Source organism: Lutra lutra, chromosome 1, assembly GCF_902655055.1.
Source record: "Lutra lutra chromosome 1, mLutLut1.2, whole genome shotgun sequence".
Taxonomy (NCBI): Eukaryota; Metazoa; Chordata; class Mammalia; order Carnivora; family Mustelidae; genus Lutra; species Lutra lutra.
In genome coordinates, this window is record NC_062278.1 from 162,874,686 (window position 1) to 162,889,159 (window position 14,474).

At 44.3% G+C, this 14,474-nt stretch overlaps 2 protein-coding genes across 4 annotated transcripts in view; one reads left to right on the top strand and one right to left on the bottom strand.

Moving 5' to 3' along the window:
- The window catches only part of ALDH1L1 (aldehyde dehydrogenase 1 family member L1), a 143,124-nt gene that overhangs the window by 98,784 nt on the left and 29,866 nt on the right, over positions 1-14,474 (bottom strand). For 2 of the 3 annotated variants that reach the window (XM_047742624.1, XM_047742606.1), the window contains exons 2-4: positions 3,679-3,830; positions 1,435-1,669; positions 431-596 (exon numbers count right to left, since the gene is read on the bottom strand). In XM_047742624.1, the coding sequence (XP_047598580.1) occupies positions 431-596; positions 1,435-1,669; positions 3,679-3,805 (528 nt within the window). In that variant the 5' untranslated portion in view covers positions 3,806-3,830. Of the gene's footprint in view, positions 1-430; positions 597-1,434; positions 1,670-3,678; positions 3,831-6,178; positions 6,199-14,474 lie in introns of those variants that run through there. The other variant, XM_047742615.1, reaches the window with a different exon arrangement.
- On the top strand, positions 11,881-13,598 carry LOC125107524 (uracil-DNA glycosylase-like). Its single transcript, XM_047742704.1, is given in 3 exon segments — positions 11,881-11,995; positions 11,998-12,531; positions 12,534-13,598. Coding segments are annotated over 3 exon segments (936 nt in total). The 3' UTR covers positions 12,821-13,598.

The window sequence follows — 14,474 nt, forward strand, 5'->3', positions numbered from 1 at the left end:
GCCATGCTTGACACCACCCTTGCCTTTTGTCTTCCATATTAAATGGGCCAAAAATGTTCCCTTCTTGGATGAGCTTTCTGAACTGGGTTCTGTCAGTTGCCTAACACTGCCAAGAGTCTTGCCTAACACAATCTGGACTCAGCCATGCTTGACACCACCCTTGCCTTTTGTCTTCCATATTAAATGGGCCAAAAATGTTCCCTTCTTGGATAAGCTTTCTGAACTGGGTTCTGTCAGTTGCCTAACACTGCCAAGAGTCTTGCTTAACACAATACACTGTATGTCCTAATCCTGCCTCTTTGAGACCCTGAAATGAGAGCTCTCTCCCTCCAGCATCCTGGAACTGAAGAGCAGCCTGGTGGGGGCTGGCCTAGAAAGGGAACCAGGACAGGGAGGCTCACATGTGGTGTGGCCAGCTCCCGGCACTTACCATCCCTTTGATGCCTTCAGGGAAGAGGAAGCGGTTGTACAGAGTGCTCACGGTGTCATCCGGGAGGATCTCACACTCCTTTTGGAGCAGAAGGTCCCCAGTGTCCAAACCGTCATCTGCCCAGAAGATGGTAAACCCCCCTTTCTTGTCTCCATGAATGAGGGTCCTGGGGAGCACAAGTATGAGAGCCTGAGTCCAGGAGGAAGGACCAGGGAGAAGCTCAGACTGGGGGCAGCTCCTGGGGCCTCTGGTCACCCTCCAACAACCTCCTCCATGCCCTGCCCCTGAGGGGACTGATACCTGTTCAGGTGAGAGCTGGAAAGAGAAGGCATTTACTGACACCAACCACTTGCTAGCTGTTGTGGTAAAAGCCTTATATGCCTGATGTGACATAATACCCCAACAGTTGTCACAGGCATTATATGCCCCTTTTACAGATAAGGAAACTGAGGCCCAGATAAGTGATGTAACCAGAGGTCAGGGAACCTGAATCCCAGTTTGACTAGAAACGTACTCTTTTCCCAGCTTAGATATCTCCCCTTGCTGATCACCCAACTGAACTGCAGTACCCATCAGTCACATCATCCCATTTATTGTCTCCTGAGTGCTTCTCAAGTCCAACTGTCTTCTTCAGGTGACCCTTACTTCATGTCTATCCTTTCCAAGGGGGATGCAATGGTGTGGGTTAATGCAGGCTTCTGGTCCCACGGCCTGGGTTGTACCCTTGGGTGAACACCTTAACCAGCTCTGTCCCAGTGAAACCTCCTACAGGATAGAACACTGAAGTGCTCACTTCCCAGTTTCCTGGGGGGGGGGGCGCAGAGCACTTGATGATGCCTGTCCCTAGTTCTCTCTGGCACTCCTGATTACTCGTCACACCTCACCAGTCAGCTGTGTGGATGCCATCTGAAAGCATCTGACAGGACGGGGCCCTGCATGATGCCTGTTCTGTGCTAGGGTAGGATGACTTCTGGGCAGAGGGGGTTGTTTTCGCTTTGTCTCACCAGTTGATGGCCGAGGCCCCTCGGTGCCGGGGAAGCAGACTCGGGTGGTAGATGATGGAGCCATGGCGGGGGGCGTTGATGATCTCCATAGGTATGAACTGGCTGCAGAAGGGCAGGACGTTGAGCTCGGCACCCAAAGCCTGGTACTTCGCCACCACATCAGGAAGGGTCTGTCCTTTTGCCCGCCAGCGGGAGAGCTTGAACACTGGTACTCCATCCTTCTCGGCTTCCAGGCCTGTGGAGCAGCAGGTGAGAAACCGGCCCCTCCCTGCATGCACCCACCCACAGCCACTGCCACCTTCCCAACAGAGTGACTCCTGCATCTTCTCTCCCAGCCTGTCCCTCCTGTCCTTCCCCACCGCACAGCTGAGCTCCACTGGGCAGCACAGAAGGGACAGCACTGAGGGGATAGCACTGGTCAAGGGCAAGGTTGCAGAGCTGTTCTGCATGGATGGACTGCTGCTGACCTCCAAGACATCTAAGCTCCCCCCCACCCAGACTCTTGTCTGGCCCCCCAAAACTGGGCCCTTCTCCTCAACCCTTCCTGCAGCCTTGTCATGCTGTCCCCAAGTTACTGTCCTCCACCCTTCTCCTGCTCTCTGGGATGGCAGCTGGGACCCTGCAAATTACATTCCTGTTTCATCAGCTGCTCCGTGTCAAGCACTACTGATAAGCGGTGTTGGAGGGAGACTAAAAGGCTGAGGAGAAGGGGAAAGAAGGGACTCGCTCCTTTGTCAGGTTCCAGTCCTGACAGCCCCCCCCCCCCCGCCTCACTTCTTCACCCTAGAAGGGGCACTGTCTCCCCAGAGTAGCGGCTGAATTAGTTTGCTGTTTTCCCAATATCTGCAGAATTGGCCCTAACGTACACCTTCCTCCCACCATGTCTACCCTCTGAGTTCCAGGTTTCAGCCTGCAGGGACCCCACCCCACCCAGTCCCCAGCACCTGTGAGCAGCATGCTCAGTACAGCCCCAAGCTTCCAAGTTCTACAGGTTACAGCTTCCCTGTTTACCCAGCCTGAAAGGTGACCTCTGCCCTCAGCAGTCACTACCCCAACAGCTTGGAGTTCTGTTTTGCCTGCCCTCTTCAGCACCTAACAAACACATCCCTGTACTGGGTTCTCTGTTAGAAGACCCAGCATGATGACTAGCCTCTGACTAGACCTGACTTGCTCTCTAGCCCCCTCTGCCTCTGCCTTGCATTTGGAGATATCAAGGGGCGGAGGGCGGGGGGGTTCAAAGTGAGCAGACTAGACTGTGCTTGCAAAAGCTGTCCATACTGTGATCAAGGGAATACTTCTGCAAGACATCCAAGGTCAGGGTCAAATCCCAGCTAGGCTCCATCTGGGTCTAGGCTCAGAGACTAGTATCAGTGATCATTTAGTGGCTGAGGACAGGGCTCAGGCTGTGGTGAGGTCAGGCTATATCACAGGTCACACTGGGGTCAAGTCTGAAACTGAGGCCTGGTTAGCATCACAGTGGTGCTGGACCTGGGTCCAGGGGTCAGCTGTGCTTCTCAGTCTAGCGAGATTCATTAACCCTATGAACCATGCCCCTGTTTTTGGCCAGCCCCACAAGGCTCTTTTCTCAATCTGGCCTTCCGTTTTTAACCTCTGCTCTATATTCTGCATCCATCTGGCCTCTGAAGGACCTGAGTGTCCCTGGAGGGTCTGTACATTTGACCTGAGGCCCTTGCATCCTGAAGTGCTGCTGAGGCTCCCAGTCTAGAGGCTAGTGATTCTTAAACTGTGCATCTCATAGAGCCAGGTGTATCAGCATCACCTGGGAACTTGTTAGAAATACAACTTCTCAGACTCAACCCCACCCTTTTGGACAGAAACTCCCAGGGAAAGGCTCAGCACTTTGCATAGCAGGCACTCCCACTGATGGAGATACCCTGAACATTCACATTTGGGAACAGTGACCTGCGGTATCTCCCACCTAGAAGCAGCCCTTCCAGAGCCTGGTGCTGGGGTCAGAGAAGCCTGAAATTGTCAGACAGATTGGGCTTCTCCCTGACCCTTCTCTAGGACACAAGCCCCACCCCATGATCAGTTGGGGAAGGGGTCTCTATTTTGTTCCAGAAAAGCCAGGCAGCTGGTTGGCACCTGAGCAAGATTCAAGGTGGACCATGTAGGGCTGCCTCCAGCCAGGGATGTCCATGACCACCACAAGACTTCTGCTCCGCCCATAGCTACCTGACTGCCCGGGCACCCCCTTTCCCTATTCCTGGGCCACCCACTCACCGAGGGGATCAGCCTTCCCATCCTTGTCTGGGACAGTGAATACACCCACGACCTCATGGCCCTCCTTCCTGAGGTGGCAGTAAACTTCCTGACCAAACAAGCTTTGCCCAATCACTGCGATCTTCATGGCAGAAGGGATGGGTCAGAAGGATCTGGGGATGGAATAAAACCACAGTGTTAGACATAGTGCTATGACAGGATGGTCAGGGAGCTGGCCCTAGTCTAAGTAGACATCTGCACAGCACCTTGTCCACCCTGCCCACCTCCACCACTTAAGGTCACCTCTGGGGCTCCCTGAGCATCAGACCTCTGCAGAGAGCTGCTACTGTGAAGGGCCGGAGGAGAAACTTTTGCAAGGGAGGGATTTTATATGCCACAGTGGGTGATTTGAATGGAGATTATAGAATTAGGGATTCCTCCTTGAAATCCTCTAAATTGGCATGGAACACTGGGAGGCAAGTCCTCTGAGATGTATTTAGACATATTTCTGTAGCTATGCTGTGTTCCTCAAACAGCTTTCAGCCTGCTCATCAGGCTTATTTCCCTGAGCCAGAAAGCAGCAAGGACACCTGGGCCTGAGGGTCTGCTTATCTCCACCTCATAGAAAAGAATGCTTGGGTGGATAGGCCCTGAGGACTGAAGGCAGGGTCAGGGGGAATGAAATGGGGTGCTACTGGGCTGGCCAAGTAGAAGGAAGATATGTGAAATAATGAGTAGTTACATCATGCAATTGTCTCCAAAGTTTGGTCATTCAATCCCCATGCTCATATCTGTAACACCTATTTTTCACTTGATGTATTTCTTTAAATTATCCATTTGTAAAAATATACATGTGTTTTTGGAAAATGTGATTGACGTATTAACATGCTTCATACATACAGAAAAGTGTGAAATTATAGGTATGTAGATCAATGAATTTCACAAACTAAGCACACCTCTATAATCGGCACTCAGAGAAAGAAACACTCCAGCAGCTCCCATATATGTATGTTTGTATTTATAAAAATAGAATCATGCAGTGTAATGTTCTGTGGATTTTTCCCACTCAACATTATGCACATTGTTGCATGTAGTTGTACTGTGCTCATTCTCATTGCTGCATGGTATTTCACTGTGTGAATGTGAATAAATACATTTATTCATCCATTCTACCATTGCTAGATATTTGGTAGTTTCCAGTTTGAGGTTATTATGACAAGGATGCTATCAAGATTTGGGCATATGATTCTTACTGTGTATAGACACATATTTCTGTTGGGCAAATTCCGTTCCTAGGAGTGGAATTTTGGGGTCAGAGGCATGAAAATGTTCAGCTTTAACAGATTCTGTCCATTTTCCAAAGTGGTTGTACCAATTCCCATGCCCATTGTTTGGCATAGAGGCTTTGTGTCTTTTTCTTTCATCTATTTTGCTAACATGAAATATAGCCATGTCATTGGGCTTTAATTTGCAATTCCTTGATGACTATTGAAGTTGAGCACCTTTTCCTATGTTTATTGGCCACTTGAGCATCTGTTTGTGGGAACTACCTCTTTAAGACTTCTGGTTTTTTTGGTTTGTTTCCTTGTTGTTGTTGTCTTTAATTGGGTGGCCTTTTCCTTACTGGTTTGCAGCAAAAGAGGGGTTTTGTTTTGTTTGTTTGTTTGTTTTGATTTTGTTTTTTAATAATCTGGACTATCGATCCTCTGTCATACACATTTATAAAACATAACTTCAATTCTGTGGCTTGATTTTTTTCACTGTCTTATGTGTGTTTTAATGAACCCAAGATCTTAAACTTAACATAGTATACTCATCAAAATTTCCCTTTATGGTTAGTGGTTTTTATAATCTATTTAAGAAATTGTTGCCTATGCCAATTCATGAAGATGTCCATGACAGACAGCTCTCTGTCTTCTAAAATCTTCATTGTTTGACAAAAGAGCAAAGTCAACAAAATGGAGCAAAAATAGTTTTTCAACAAATGGTGCTGGAACAACTGAGCATCCACATGCAAAAATGTTAATCTAAACACAGACATTACTCCCTTTACAAAAATTTACTCAAAATACATCACAAACCTAAATGTAAAATGCAATATTACACCTCCTAGAAGATAACACAGGAGAAAATTTAATGCCCTTCAGTATGCAGTGACTTTTTAGATATAACATCAAAGTACAATTCATGAAAGAAAAAATTGTTAAGCTGGACTTCATTAAGATTAAAAGCTTCCATTCTGCAAGACATTGTCAGCAGAATGAGGAGGCAAGCCACAGACTGGAAGAAAACATTTGCAAAAGATACACTGATAAAGGACTGTTATCCAAAATATACAAAAAAACTCTGAAGACTTAACAATTACAAAACAAATCACCTCAATAAAATGTAGGCTGAATTCCTAAAGAGACACCTCACCAGACAAGATATACAGATGACAAGTATATGAAAAGATGCTCCACATAATACATAATCAGGCAAATTCAGTTTAAAAGAACAAAGGGATATTACTACTACACATCTATTAGAATGACCAAAATCTGGAACACTGACAATATCAAGTGCTAGTAAGAACGTGGAGCAACAGGAATTCTCATACATTGCTGATGGGATGCAAAATGACATGGTCACTTTGGGAGACATTTGGCAGTTTCTTATGAATGAAACATGTTGTTACTGTACAATCCAACAATCATACTCTTTGGTATTTACTCAAAGGAACTGAAAACTTTCATGCACACAAAAACCTGCACATGGCTGTTTTAGAACTTTTATCCATAATTACTAAAACTTGGAAGGAACCACAAAGTCTTCCAGTAGGTGAATGGATTAATAAACTGTGGTATATTCAGACAAAACACTGAAAATAAATGAGTTATCAAGTCACAGACATACAGGAGCCTTAAATGCATATTACTAAGTGAAATAAGTCAATCTTGAAAGGCTACATAATGTATGACTCTAACTATATGACATTCTGGAAAGGGTAAAACTATGGAGACATGAAAAGATCAGTGACTACCAAGGGTTGGAAAAGGGAAAGAGATGAATAGGTGGAGCACAGGATATTTAGGCAATGAAAACACTCTGTGTGATACCATAATGATAGACACATATCATTATGCTTTTGTCCAAACCCATATAAGGTTGTACCATATAAGGTACAACACCAAGAAAAAACCTAATGTAAACTATGGACTCTGAGTGATACTCTATTGGTGTAGGTTCATCAGTCATAACAAATGTATCACTCTGGAGGAGGAAATTGATAACAGGGGATGTTTTGTGTGGCAGGAGGCACTGGGTATATAAGAAATCTCTGTACCTGCCCCTTAATTTTGCTGTGAACTTAAAATTTCTCTAAAAAATAAACTCTTAATTTAAAAAAAGAGATATTAGTAAAAAAAAAAAAACTTTTATTGTTTTTTTTTTCATTGCATGCAATCCTTCCAGAATTGACTTTTGTCTATGACACAGAAGTCCAGAAATGTTTTTCTAGTACCATATATGGATAAATCTGTCTCTGGACCTGTATTCTTTTCCATTGTCAGTTTGTCTATCTTTTGTGTTTATTATAGCTTACAAATTTTGTTATAATGGTAAAAGATATGTAACATAGAACTCACCATTTTAATCATTTCTATTTTTTTTATTTATTTGAGGGAGAGAGAGAGAAAGAGAGAGAGAGAGACAGAGAGAGCATGAGAAGGGGGAGGGTCAAAAGGAGAAGCCTCCCTGCCAAGCAGGGAGCCCAATGCAGGACTCAATCCTGGGACTCCAGGATCATGACCTGAGCTGAAGGCAACCGCTTAACCAACTGAGCTACCCAGGAGCCCCCACTTTAATCATTTCTAAATGTGCAGTTCAGACATTTTTTTTTTACATTCACAGTATTGTGTAAGTATCACAACTATTTCAACACTCCAAACAGAAACTCTATATTCATTAAGCAATAAGTTCCCATTCCCAACCACTACAAGTAGCCCCTATTAACCTCTAATCTACTTTATGTTTCTGTAAATTTGACTATTCTTGGTATCACATATAAGTGGAATCATACAATATTTGTATTTTGTATCTGGCTTAGTCCATCTAGCACATCTTCAAGCTTTAAACATGTCATAGTATGTATCAGAACTTTATTCCTTTTTACAAAAGAATTTTATTTATCTATTTGTGTGTGTGCATGTGCATGCATGTCTATATACATCCATTCATCTGTTCCTGCACACTGGGCCAGTTCTACCTCTTGGCTATAGTGAATAATGCTGCAGTGAACATTGGTATACAAGTATCTGTTTGAAGTCAGGGAACAACAGATGTTGGCAAGGATGTGGAGAACGGAGAATCCTCTTACACTGTTGGTAGGACAGCAGACTGGGGCAGCCTCTCTGGAAAAGCAGAGAGTCTCCTCAAAAAGTTGAAAATAGAACTACCGTATGACCTAGCAATGCATTAGTAGGTGTTTATCCAAAGGATATAAACATAGTGATTTGAAGGGGTATATGCACCCCAATGTTTATAGCAGCAAAGTCCACAATTGCCAAAACACACACACACTTCCATTCTGAAAGTGGCCTTTTCATTTTCTGGATAATGTCCTTTGCTGCACAGAAGTTTTTAATTTTGGTGAAGTCAAATTTACCTATTTCTCCTTTGTTGCTTTTGGTACATATCTAAAATTCCAGTGCCAAATATAACATCATGAAGATTTACCCCTCTCTTTGCTTCTAGGGTTTTATGGTTTTAGTTTTTACATTTAGGTGATTGACCAATTTTAAGTGAGTTTTTGTACATGCTGTGTGCTAGGGATCCCACTTCATTCTTTTACATGTGGAAATCCAGTTACCCCAACAATATTTATCGAAGACACTAATCTTTCCCCACTTAGTGAATTTGTTAAAAACCAATTGGTCAGACATGTATGGGTTTATTTCTGGACTCCCACTTGCAACCATTGATCAGGATAATGCTCTTTAAAAAAAAATTTATTTATTTGCCAGAGAGAGAGATGGAGGGAGGGAGAGGACAAGCATGACCAGGGGAGCAGCAAGCAGAGGGAAAAGCAGGCTCCCCACCAAGCAGGGAGCCCAATGTCATGTTCGATTCCAAGACCCTGGGATCATGACCCAAGCCAAAGGCAGACACTTAACAACTGAGCCACCCAGGTACCCCTGAATCATGCTCTTTTGACTACTGTAGCTTTGTAGTAAGTTTTGAAATCAGAAAGTGAATTTTCAAAGAAAGAAAGAAAAAGAAAAGAAAAGAAAAGGAAAGGAAAGGAAGAAACAAAGTTAGTTCTTCAAATGTATTCTTTTTCAAGACCGTTTTGACTTGTTAGGGCCCCTTGCAATTACACAGGAGTTTTAGGATTGGCTTTTCTATTTCTGCCTAAAGGATTCTTGAAAATTTGATAAGGATTGTGTTGTATCTGTAGATAACTTTGAGTAGTATTGTCAAAAGATTAAAGCTTCTTACCCATGAAGACAGCATGTCTTTATTTATTTGGGTCTTGTCTAATTTCCTTCAGAAGTGTTTTAAGATTTTCATTGTATAAGACTTTCGCTTCTTTGGTTAAACTATTTCCTAGATATTTCATAGTTTTTTTTTTTAAGTTTTTAAATTCCAGTTAGTTAACATAAAGTGTAATATTAATTTCAGGAGTAGAATTTAGTGATTCATTGCTTTCATGCAATGCCCAGTGCTGCTAGAGGAAGCAAGACTGTGGAAGAGTGGGAGACTTTGTTTCATCTGGTCCACTGAATTTAGCTAGATAACTATCAAATAATTCTGAACACTCATGAATTCAACCTGAGATGTAAGAAAATAATATCTGGAACTCTACAAGTAGAAAAGTGACCACTTCTTGCAAGGTAGGACAGTCGGAGAAGTGATTCTGAGGGGATATATCAGAAGGTAATTGGTGGAGGGTGAGGGGAGTCTTAGTAAGCTGGCTACTGGAAAGTGACATAGCCCTGGAGGGCAAAATCAGCACCCTTAGAAATCTGCTACAGCTGAGAGATATCCCTGCATGAAAGGTGCTCAGATGGTGAAACAGGGCAGAATTCTAGGTGGGAGAGTCTGGTCTCAGGATCTCTGAAGTCACAAAAAGAATGGGGATGCCGAGGCAGTAGAGTTCTCAATCAGTGAAGTGGGGAAACTATTTACAGTCAGCGAGCCTGGGAGGGAAGTGTCAGCTCGGTTCACCATAAACCATGAGCCATGGCACCATCAGGTGACTGCTCTCTGTTGTGGGAACCCTGCAAAGGACAGGAATGTGGGGACCCTCCTCCTTCCCCTGAGAGGGCTGGAGCATGTCCACACACGACTGGGGAACAACTGTCAGTGCCAGAGCCCTGCAAAAGACAAGAAAGTACTGACACCATCCACCCTGCCTTCCCCCAGGAGGGATGAAGTGGGTGCAGGCATGATCCCAAGACCACTCCCCATGCCAGGCCCCTACAAAGTACAGAAGCCTGGGACCCTCTGCCTTCTCCTGGGGGTATCAATGTGGGCATGCACCCCAGGAGTCAGCAGAGTTTCGCCACACAAAAGTGAAGGCCATTTATTCCTGAGGTTTACTAAAGAGAGGGGACCACGATCTTTTAGCTCTGGGACTAGAGATCAAGACAAAGCCATTTTTATCTTGATCCTCTCAAGAAGCACAGAAAGCCTTCAGGAAACAAAAGCTACACAGAGCAACTAAAAACAGCTTAACATTGACCCTGGCCCCCTGGCAAGGGGTTGTGAAACTCTACCCAGTCAAAGACACCTGAAACTCATCATAGCAGGCCCCTCCCCCAGAAGGTCCAGAAGACCAACTGAAAGAACAGATGAACAGCAACTTTACAGACCACACAGGACTGTAAAACTCCAGCACTAGGGGAAAATAGTATATAGAATTTGAGGGGTTTTCCCTCATGATTCATTTATCTTTCCATTGAAGTTTTTTTCATTTTTTTTTCTTTTTCCCTTTTCAACTAGCCTTTTATCAATTCTTTGTTTTTAAGTCTTTTTTTAACTTTCATTTTTGAAATTTACATTTTATACATATATTTTTCATTTTTGGCTTCCCTTCACTCTATTCAATTTTATTTTTGTATATATATAAGTTTTACTTTCTTTACAATTTTGGGATTTAGTGTCTTCTAACACAGAGACCAAAACACACTCAGGACAAAGCAGATCACCCTGTTTTGTCCACCCTGTGAAATTATATTCTCTCTTCACCCCACCTTTTTTTCTTTCTCTTTTTTTTTTCCATTTTCTTCATCTTTTCCTTTTCTTTCCTGCTTTCTGACCTCTTTGGATTTGTCTAGTGTATATTTTGCTTAGGTCAGGGTTGATTTTTTGATAGTACTCACTCATACATACATTTTTCTCTGGGCAAAATGACTAGAAGGAGGAATTCACAACAAAAGAAAGAACAAGAGGCAATATTCTCTGACACAGATCTAATCGATAGGGATATAGTAAAATGCCACAGATGGAAATCAGATAACAATTACAAAGTTACTAGCTGGGCTTGGAAAAAAAAGCATAAAAGAATCTTAGTGCAGAAATGAGATCTAATCAGACTGAAAAAAAATGCCATAACTGAGATGTGTCTAAATTGAATGCTCTAGTAGGTAGGGTAAATGAAGGAGAAGAGAGAGTAAGTGACATAGAAGGCAAGTTGATGGAAAGGAGGGAAGCTGAGGAAAAGAGAAAAAAAAACAGCCAATCGACCATCAGGGGAGGCTTCAAAAAATCAGCAATGCCATAAAATGAAATTGTACAGGAATTACTGGGGTGCCTGAGGGAGAAGACAGAGAGGACCAGAAGTATATTTCAGCAAATCATAGCTGAGAACTTCCCTAATCTGGGGAAGGAAACAGGTATTCATATCCAAGAGGTAGAGAGAACCCCTCACAAAATTAATAAAAATAGATCAACACCCCAGCATGTAATAGTGAAGCTTCCAAATTTTAGAAATGAAGAGAAACCCTGAGAGCAGCTCAAGACAAGAGGTTCCTAACCTACAGATGTAGGAACATTAGACTGCCAGCAGACCTATCCACAGAGGCCTTCCAGGCCAGAAAGGGCTGGCATGATATATTCAGGGTATTAAATGAGAAAAACATTTAGTAAAGAAAAATTTATCCAGCAAGGCTGTCCTTCAGAATGGAAGGATAGGACGGCGGGTTCTCCCAGCGGCACGCGGCTGCTCTCCTCGGCTCCAGGATGATCGGCCAGAAGACCCTCTACTCCTTTTTATCTCTGACCCACGCCGGGAGGCGACGTGCCTGCAGTCCCGAGCCAGCCGACCTGGGAACTGGCGTGGTGGCTGTGGCTGAGGAGATGGGGATGCGGCGGTCAGTCCCCGCAAGAAGGCCTGGGCCGGGCAGGAGGACCCCGGCACGCCGCCCTCCTCGCCACTGAGCCTGGAGCAGTTGATCTGTATTCAGAGGAACAAGGCCGCCGCCCTGCTCAGACTCACCGCGCTCAATGTGCTAGTGGATTTCGGTGAGAGTTGGAAGAAGCCATTCAGCGCAGAGTTCGGGAAACCATGTTTAATCAAGCTAATGGGATTTGTCGCGGAAGAAAGAAAACATTACACTATTTATCCATCCCCACACCAAGTCTTCATGTGGACCCAGATGTGTGACATAAGACAGGTGAAGGTTGTCATACTGGGACAGGATCCGTATCATGGACCCAACCAAGCCCATGGGCTCTGCTTTAGTGTTCAAAGACCTGTTCCACCACCACCCAGTTTGGAGAACATTTATAAGGAGCTGTCTATAGACATAGAGGGTTTTGTTCATCCTGGTCATGGAGATTTATGCGGGTGGGTGAAGCAAGGTGTTCTCTTACTCAATGCTGTCCTCACCATCTGGCGCATCAGGCTAATTCTCATAAGGAGAGAGATTGGGAGCAGTTCACTGATGAGGTCGTATCCTGGCTAAATCAGAACTCCAGAGGCCTGGTCTTTTTGCTTTGGGGCTCTTACGCTCAGAAGAAAGGCAGTGCCATTGACAGGAAACGCCACCATGGGCTGCAGACAGCCCACCCCTCCGCCTTGTCAGTGTACAGAGGGTTCTTTGGATGTAGACATTTCTCTAAAACCAATGAGCTGCTGCAGAAGTCTGGCAAGGAGCCCATCAACTGGAAGGACCTGTGACCCTGACTTGGAGGGCTGTCTCTGGGCAGTTTTCTGGAAGCTATCAAAGTATTTGCCAGGAGTGACAGCATGACCCAGACAGAAGCCTCCAGGGCTCTCCCCTGGCTGGGACTATATGGCTGTCTTTGCAACATGGCTTTGGCCTAAAAACTGCTGTCAAGCTGTTTGGGAGAGGGTGGGGGTCAAATACAGAGACAACTAATGTCACCTTATGGTAGAAGGGGACAGGGGACAGAAGCACCTCTTGGTACAGTCGGCTGCTATTTGTTTTTACCTGGCGGGTTAGACGTTAGGTTAAAGGTGTCAGGTGTCTTTATCTAGAAAGCACCCCCCGCCATGCCCTGCCTGGCATTCCAGTTCTTGGCCAAGTACATCTGTTCCCTCCATCCTTTCCTGAGCCCTCAGGCCCCCTCCTTGAAGGAAGCAGGACAGTTTGCAAGTGCTAGAAATTGAAGAATGTGTGTGAGCCTTCACAGACAGGCAGAGGGAAATGAGCTGGGGCTTATTTTCATAGTTAATCCTGTGGGTGTTTCTAGGAGTGAGCAGTGGAAATTGAAGAAAGGGGGAATTTTTAAAAAAATTTTTAAGCGAGGAAATGCTTTTCCCCTAGGTTTTTAAGGCAGCACAGACTGCCAAAGGCTGTTTTCTATGGACTGAAATCACGTGGAGATTTTTTTTTTCCCCTGCAACCCTGGTGAATTTTCTCTGTTTTAGAAATATGCAGATGTATATATATATTTTTGTAATTTCCTGTTGGGGGGCCAATCTTCATTAGGTCTGCACCTCCATCCTAGATCCTGTTGGAGATGCTGTTGATATGTTAGCTGGGGAAAGAGTTAACCCCGACTGAGTTTGGGAATAAACGATCGTTGAAGTTTCAAAAAAAAAAAAAAAAAAGGAAGGAGAGGTAAAGAGCCTCCAGGACTGATGGAAACTGAAAGAATATGTGACCATCAAGCTAGCTCTGCAAGAAATATTAAGGGGGATCCTGTAAGCAAAGAGAGAATCCAAGAGTAACATAAACCAGAAAGAAACAGAGACAATCTACAGAAACAGCAACTTTACAGGTAATTCAATGGCATTAAATTCATATCTTTCAATAGTTACTCTGAAATGCAAATGGGCTAAATTCTCCAATCAAAAGTCATAGGGTATCAGACTGGATTTAAAAAAGCAGACCCATCCATAGTTAGTCCACGAGAGACTAACTTTACACTTAAGCCACCTCCAGGTTGAAAGTGGCAAGTTGGTCTTTGTAGCAACATGGACGGGACTGGAAGAGATTATGCTGAGTGAAATAAATCAAACAGAGAGAGTCAATTATCATATGGTTTTCACTTATTTGTGGAGCATAACAAATAGCATGGAGGACAAGGGGAGATGGAGAGGAGAAGGCAGTTGGGGGAAATTGGAAGGGGAGGTGAACCATGAGAGACTATGGACTCTGAAAAACAACCTGAGGGTCTTGAAGGGGCGGGGGGTGGGAGGTTGGGGGAACAAGGTGGTGGGTATTAGGGAGGGCACTTATTGCATGGAGCACTGGGTGTGGTACAAAAACAATGAATACTGTTACGTTGAAAAGAAATAAAAAAAAGAAAGAAAGAAAATGGCAAGTTGGTGCAGCCACTTTGGAGAACAGTGTGGAGATTCCTTA